We start from the raw sequence: 8,151 nt of genomic DNA, 5'->3' as shown, positions 1-8,151 counted from the left end.
GGTAAAACGTGTATGTTATTTCCCCCTCTAGGGGTGATTGACCTGACAGGTAAAACGTGTATGTTATTTCCCCCCCTAGGGGTGGTTGACCTGACAGGTAAAACGTGTATGTTATTTCCCCTCTAGGGGTGGTTGACCTGACAGGTAAAACGTGTATGTTATTCCCCCCTAGGGGTGGTTGACCTGACAGGTAAAACGGGTATGTTATTTCCCCCCTAGGGGTGGTTGACCTGACAGGTAAAACGGGTATGTTATTTCCCCCCTAGGGGTGGTTGACCTGACAGGTAAAACGGGTATGTTATTTCCCCCTCTAGGGGTGGTTGACCTGACAGGTAAAACGTGTATGTTATTTCCCCCCTAGGGGTGGTTGACCTGACAGGTAAAACGTGTATGTTATTTCCCCCCTAGGGCTGGTTGACCTGACAGGTAAAACGTGTATGTTATTTCCCCCCTAGGGGTGGTTGACCTGACAGGTAAAACGTGTATGTTATTTCCCCCCCTAGGGGTGGTTGACCTGACAGGTAAAACGTGTATTTTATTTCCCCCCTAGGGGTGGTTGACCTGACAGGTAAAACGTGTATGTTATTTCCCCCCTAGGGGTGGTTGACCTGACAGGTAAAACGTGTATGTTATTCCCCCCTAGGGGTGGTTGACCTGACAGGTAAAACGTGTATGTTATTCCCCCCTAGGGGTGGTTGACCTGACAGGTAAAACGTGTATGTTATTCCCCCCTAGGGGTGGTTGACCTGACAGGTAAAACGTGTATGTTATTCCCCCCCTAGGGGTGGTTGACCTGACAGGTAAAACGTGTATGTTATTCCCCCCTAGGGGTGGTTGACCTGACAGGTAAAACGTGTATGTTATTCCCCCCTAGGGGTGGTTGACCTGACAGGTAAAACGTGTATGTTATTTCCCCCTCTAGGTGTGGTTGACCTGACAGGTAAAATGCCTCACTTGTTTTTATAAACTACTATGAAAAACATTATTAACAAACTTATTTCAACTTTAACCATTTGAAGTGAAGTGGAGTGAAAGTGAAACAGTGAAATGAAAAGTCATTAGTAATGATGAAAGGTCATTAGGTGCTTCTACACCTGCATGGCTTGCTGTTTGGGGTTTTAGGTTGGGTTTCTGTACAGCACTTGGAGATATCAGCTGATGTACGAAGGGCTATATAAATACATTTTATTTGATTTGATTAGTAATGATGACTATCTTTGGCAGAATGTTCTCAATCTTGTTTGTCACCACAGGAGGTTGGTGGCACCTTAATTGGGGAGGATGGGCTCGTGGTAATGACATGAGCCAACTTAATGGAATGGTATCAAGTACAACAAACACATGATCTGAATGTGTTTGATGACATTCCATTTGCTCAGTTCCATTATTGTGAGCCGTCCTCCCTTCAGCAGCCTCCAGTCCGTCAGGGTTCTTGGTCAGCTAGTTGACAATGCGTGAGACAAAAACTGATGGATTCAATCATTGCAGAATGTACTTTAGTTAATTAATCTGCACTTTTTTCAAAATGTTAAGATGTTTGAGAAATGTGTTGGTAAAATTAAAATGATGTATACATTTTTATTATTAATATATTAAATATAATGCCCATGTTATTTTAGCCATGAAAGAACCACACTCGTATTCCTCTGCGGTGGTTCATGGAGGGGGCACCCCATTTGCTTCCTCCGGTGAGGGACGCACCACAGTGGTCAGAGTGTGGGAGAACATCAACTACTACTACTACTACTACTACTACAACAGCAACGCCTACATCAGCGGGTGAGCAGACCCTGACCCATGAACAGACACCACTGACTCAGTCCAACAGCACTACCCAACAGATCCCACGACTCAGTCCAACAACACTATCCAATTTCTCACCACTCACTCAGTCAAACTACACTACCCAACAGACACCACTGTCCAACTACACTACCCAACAGACACCACTGTCCAACTACACTACCCAACAGACACCACTGTCCAACTACACTACCCAACAGACACCACTGTCCAACTACACTACCCAACAGACACCACTGTCCAACTACACTACCCAACAGACACACTTTCTATATTTATTGTGAAAATCCTTCTCTGTTTCTTTGGTTCCCGCTGAGATACGGCTACAACTGGTCTCCTGTGTTTGGTCACGATGCTGGTGAAGAGCAGGAGATGGAGCCATCGTCCAGGTGTCTGGGAAGTACATCCCTGGAAACTACATCAACAGTGGGCGCTCTCTGTCGGCCGGCCAGCCCTACCATGTCTCCTTTTACCCAGCCCACATGGGCAATGAGCTGAGGCCGCTCAGCTGTCGCTTCAACGGTGCCGACATCACCTCCATCGGAGCCTACTGGGTATTGGTGTACTTGGAAAAGGCTGGAAATAATTTGTGGGGGAAAAGTATGTCTCAATCTTTAGGTTGGTTCCCTGGAAACAGATTAAACCTAGTCCGGGACTAGTTCCTTTTAGTGGAGATTCTCCATTGAACATGATTTTTAGTCAAAGAGTAAAATTAATCTGGGTCTGGGGATCTGACCCTTTACGATTTGGATGTTTGACATAGATGCTGACAGGACTGTTTTGGTATTTAAGATACATTAACTGAGCCGTTTGAAGGTTAATGAATTTGAATGTTTAGAATATCATTGAGTATTTTCTAAATATGCACACTGTTATTTTTGAGGTTACCCCAATGAAGGAGGAGGGTCACGTACGGGTCACATTTGAGGTTGTATTTACCACAACAAATGAAAAGATGAGTATGTTTGACTTCATCAGAATACATTTAATATACATTAGTTCAGCTTGTTATCTTAGCGTTATACAGCAAACAAATGTTTTGTAAGTGTCACACCCTGATCTGGCTCACCTGTCCTTGTGATTGTCTCCACCCCCTCCAGGTGTCGCTAATTATCCCTAGTGTATTTATCCCTGTGTTTCCTGTCTCTGTGCCAGTCAACCAGCGGTTTTCCTTGCCCCTATTTTTCCCAACCTCTGTTCATTTCTATTCCTCCTGGATTCGACCCTTGCCTGTCCTGACTCCGAACCCGCCTGCCTGACCACTCTGCCTGTTCTGACTACCAGCCTGCCTATTCCCTTGTAAACTGTTTTGGACTCAGATCTAGTTTCTGACCCCTGCCTGGCCTGACTTCGAGACTGCCTATCGCCTGGTACTGTTTGGTCTCTGACCTGGTTTATGAACTCTCGCCTGTCCCCGACCTGTCTTTGCCTACTCTCTTTGTTATAATAAATATCGGAGCTCAACCATCTGCCTCCTGTGTCTGCATTTGGGTCTCGCCTTGTGCCCTTATAGTCAGGGGAGCTACCAGCTGGGCACAGACGACAATTCAAAGTCTACTCCACATTGGTTCAACATAATTTCATTAAAATGATGTGGAAACAACATTTATTCAACCAGTTTGTGCCCAATGGGTAGTTATTGAGATAAATTCACATTTTATCCCAATTAAAAGAAAATAGATAACTCAACTTACATACAGAAAAGTTGTTAAAATTGCAATTTTGATTTATATTGACCTTTTAACTTATCTTTTTTTAAATGTATTTTATTTTTTAGCACTTAAGTCCTACACTATATATTTGTATTAATGTGTTAATTGAACTATCAAATATTATGGATAGGTAGTCACAAGTGCCTCGGGGTATACAAACTTTTATTTTCTCACTTTGTAACTTCTACTGATATTTATCTGGTTCATCTGCAGAAAATGAAATCAGATTGTTTTCCTGTAGTAACATGAACAGGTTGCCAGTGATTTAATGAAGATGTGAGTGTTGTAACAGACTGCAGAAAATGTTGGACAATAATGAAGACGAAAAATTGAGAATCTCATCTGCCCCTCTAGAATTAAATGGAAACACATGTACAGAAGAATGTTTGAAGGGAAGGAGTTCCTCTTGGTGTAATAAAACAACTGAAGATTGGGAGACTGATTTTGAGCGATTTTTGTACACATTCATAGAATCTTGGTACATTCTTGAAATTGTTTGGTTGTTAAATGGTATCTTCCTTTTTATCCCTATTTCAGATCATTAATTTGTTACAATTCAAAAGAACACAATTATTATTTCCTTAAAAAATGTCCATGACACTCCCTCCCAAAGTAGCCTCGACCAATTAGAAAACAATGTCTGACTTCTCAATAGTGACTGACTAAACGTGTTCTTTGTCATGCTCCTTCCAGAACTGATGGAATGTTCAGCAGGTATAAATGCAGTTCTTTGAGGAAGCAGTACACTAGAAGGACCTGGCAGAGACAGAGAGACAAGAAGCTTTCACAGGTTTTGACACACATCTCAAGATAGCACTGTGGGTAACTACACAACTAACTAAATTGAAAATGTGCACTTGTTTTTAATGCATAATACTGGTGTGGGAAATGTTATGAAGTTAATATTCATTATCTCTTGGTGCTTGGGCACAAATATTTTGGCCCTTTTGCCACTAAATTTAAATTTAATGATCTGACATTATTTTAATGTGACAGTAGCTTAGCACTGCAAGAGTGATTGTAGTAAACAAGAGGAGGTTCAACTTTTTAGAGCTGTTTTATAACATTTCACATTAAGAATGGTTTGTTGTTTGTTACGTCACAATTCAAAAGGTTATTTTCTTTTCCCTCCTAGGAAACACTGACCTGACAGGTAAAATGACTTATTTGTTTTGACAAACTACTATGAAAAACATTATTAACTACATTATTTCAAGTTTTACCATTTAAAGTGAAACGGAATGAGAGTGAAATTGACTGAAATTAAAGGTCTTAAGTGTTGATGCCTCACTTTTGCAGAATGTTCTTAATCCTGGTTGTCACAATGTTCTTGGCTGGCTGCTTGGCTTTGCGTGAGTTATAAAAATACAATTCTGAATTATAATTATTAAATAATAGCTTTTGTGCTTTCACCAATTTGTCTTTTTCAGTTAGACAGTTCTTCTTTGAGACATAAACTAATGTATTAAATCATTGCAGAATGTACTTTAGTTAATTCATCTGCACTTTATTCATGATATAAAGATCTTTCAGAAATGTGTTGTTAAAAATAAAATGATGTATATAAATATGTATTATTAATATAGTAAATATAGTAAACATATTGGCCATGTTATTTTAGCCATCAAAGACCCCTACTCGTATTCCTCTGCGGTGGGTCAGGGAGGTGGCACCCCATTTGCTTCCTATGGTGAGGGGCGCATCACGGGAGTCAGAGTGTGGGAGACCAACAACAACTACTACTACTACTACTACTACTACAACTACAACAGCAACAACTACATCAGTGGGTGAGCAGACTCTGACCCATGAACAGACACCACTGACTCAGTCCAAATACACTACCCAACAAACACCACTGACTCAGTCCAACAACACTACCCAACAAACACCACTGACTCAGTCCAACTACACTACCCAACAACCACGACTGACTCAGTCCAACTACACTACCCAACAAACACCACTGACTCAGTCCAACTACACTACCCAACAAACACCACTGACTCAGTCCAACAACACTACCCAACAAACACCACTGACTCAGTCCAACTACACTACCCAACAACCACGACTGACTCAGTCCAACTACACTACCCAACAAACACCACTGACTCAGTCCAACTACACTACCCAACAGACACCACTGACTCAGTCCAACTACACTGCACAACAGACACCACTGACTCAGTCCAACTACACTACCCAACAAACACCACTGACTCAGTCCAACTACACTACCCAACAAACACGACTGACTCAGTCCAACTACACTACCCAACAGACACCACTGACTCAGTCCAACTACACTGCACAACAGACACCACTGACTCAGTCCAACTACACTACCCAACAAACACCACTGACTCAGTCCAACTACACTACCCAACAGACACCACTGACTCAGTCCAACTACACTGCACAACAGACACCACTGACTCAGTCCAACTACACTACCCAACAACCACGACTGACTCAGTCCAACTACACTACCCAACAAACACCACTGACTCAGTCCAACTACACTGCCCAACAGACACCACTGACTCAGTCCAACTACACTGCACAACAGACACCACTGACTCAGTCCAACTACACTACCCAACAACCACGACTGACTCAGTCCAACTACACTACCCAACAAACACCACTGACTCAGTCCAACTACACTACTCAATAGACTTTCATTCTTTCTTTCTTTCTTTCTTTCTTTCTTTCTTTCTTTCTTTCTTTATTTGTTGTGTTTATTACATATTCAGTTTATGACCAAACAATATTGTTATCGTATCTAACCCAGAGTACAATATAAAATGTAATTCCTTGATATTCTCTGACGCTACCTGCTGTCTCGGTCTGAATGTGCCTTATCAAAACACAACCAACGTGAAAAGCTTCCTCTGTTTTAGGTTCCAGCTGAGATACGGTAGCAACTGGTCTCCTGTGTTCGGTAACGAAGGGAGTGTAAAGCAGGTGATGGAGCTGTTTAATGATGAGGCCATTGTCGAGGTGTCTGGGAAGTACAACCCAGCAGACTACATCTGCTACCTGGTGTTAACCACCAACATGGGGCGCACTCTGTCAGCCGGCATGCCCAACCAGGTCTCCTTCAACTTCTACCCATCCAACATGGGCAACGAGCTGAGGATCCTCAGCGGTCGCTTCAACGGTGCTGGAATCACCTCCATCGGAGCCCACTGGGGATTTGTGGACATGGAAGGGGCTGGAAACAGTACTCTGGGAACAGCACTGGAAACAGTAACTCCTATTTATTAGGGGAAAAAAGTATGTCTTGCTCTTCGGGATGGTATCCCAGATACAGATTAAGCCTAATCCTGGACTAGTTACTTTCAATGGAGATTCTCCATTCAACATGCTTTTTATTCCAGGAGTAAACTTAATCTGGGTCCAGGAAACTGACCTTATATGATGGACGGATGTTTGACAGACGCTGACAGAACAGTTTTTATTTCACTATCTGTTTGTTATTTCACTTTTATTTCACTGATTGAATTTGAATGTTTTGAGTACTTTGGAAGTACTTTTGAGGTGATTCCTCACTTGAAGCAGTAATAAAATATTTCTTAACATTCAAATTCATTCAGTTCAAATTCTCATGAAGCATCCATTAGATAGGAATATTCAAACAGTCCTGTCAGCTTGGGTCAACATGCGTTGTTATCACATTTTATCACAATAAAGGAAAGATTCATATGGGATTTAAAGGATTAATTATATCTTTGATTAATGGAACAATCAAATATTATGGGGAGATAATAGTGTTTCAGGGTGTTTCACCTTCACTATTTTATACACTCTGCATTTGTTATTTGTTGATCCTTTTCTGCTACATCTGCTTCTGGACATTTTAATAAAAAGCATATCTTTAATCATTATATTTCATTGTATTCCTTTTGATAAGACAATACATACAGTAGTGGCCAGAAGATACGATAAACTAATCTGTCATCTTAACAAACCCTACCTCAATGGTGTCAATAAGGAACTACATTTATAACAGCAAGACCGTTGAAACGCCTATTCAATAGTAATGAAGGGAAAAAATGGATAGTTACATATCGGGATATTATTTTCCACGATATATCATGTTGTATCGCATCAACAATATCAAACTATTATTTTTGTGCTAGTTGGCTGTCCCTGCACTAAAACTCTTATTTGTCTTGGTAGACTGTTTTACTTCACATTTTCATTTTAAATAGGAAGCGCATTTTTGGGGGGCAATTTTACTTCCATTACTTTCTCATGCTTTCTAGTCTCTCTGCCACAGACATATAGTGAGCAATGTTTGGAACATCGAATCACAATAAATAACAGTATATAACCACAATAAGTGTAGAATCATGAGAATCGTAATACATATCATACCAACACCATATAATTGTTATAATATGGGGCTGCATAGTGTTTTAGTTAAAGCTAAAGTCTGAGATTTGGGAAGCTGTTCAATGTACAGCTGTATACCAAAACAAGTGGTGGGGAGGGACACAACTTTGTTACGAATCACAGACTGTGTGGATGGTCTAGATTAGACAGTTTGATAGATGGGGCTTATACAGTATATGGATGGTCTAGATTAGACAGTTTGATAGATGGGGCTTATACAGTATATGGATGG

At 41.1% G+C, this 8,151-nt stretch overlaps 1 protein-coding gene across 1 annotated transcript; it reads left to right on the top strand.

The window, feature by feature from the left end:
- The first annotated feature begins 4,797 nt into the window (after window positions 1-4,797).
- Window positions 4,798-6,831, top strand: LOC139395889 (zymogen granule membrane protein 16-like). Its single transcript, XM_071143203.1, has 3 exons — window positions 4,798-4,867; window positions 5,137-5,305; window positions 6,422-6,831. The coding sequence occupies exons 1-3, from the start codon at window positions 4,798-4,800 to the stop codon at window positions 6,786-6,788; spliced, it is 606 nt and encodes a 201-aa protein (XP_070999304.1). The 3' UTR covers window positions 6,789-6,831.
- Window positions 6,832-8,151: the final 1,320 nt, after the last annotated feature.

Source organism: Oncorhynchus clarkii, unplaced genomic scaffold (assembly GCF_045791955.1).
Source record: "Oncorhynchus clarkii lewisi isolate Uvic-CL-2024 unplaced genomic scaffold, UVic_Ocla_1.0 unplaced_contig_11865_pilon_pilon, whole genome shotgun sequence".
In the NCBI taxonomy this organism is placed as follows: Eukaryota; Metazoa; Chordata; class Actinopteri; order Salmoniformes; family Salmonidae; genus Oncorhynchus; species Oncorhynchus clarkii.
The sequence above is the reverse complement of the archived record's forward strand: the minus strand, read 5'-3'. Positions and strand labels throughout refer to the sequence as shown.

Bases quoted from the DNA above. Each gene is read 5' to 3' on its own strand.
- LOC139395889 (XM_071143203.1), top strand. From the start codon at position 4,798: ATGCCTCACTTTTGCAGAATGTTCTTAATCCTGGTTGTCACAATGTTC. The intron at 4,868-5,136 runs GTGAGTTATAAA...ATGTTATTTTAG, and splicing joins GGCTGGCTGCTTGGCTTTGC to CCATCAAAGACCCCTACTCG. The intron at 5,306-6,421 runs GTGAGCAGACTC...CCTCTGTTTTAG, and splicing joins AGCAACAACTACATCAGTGG to GTTCCAGCTGAGATACGGTA.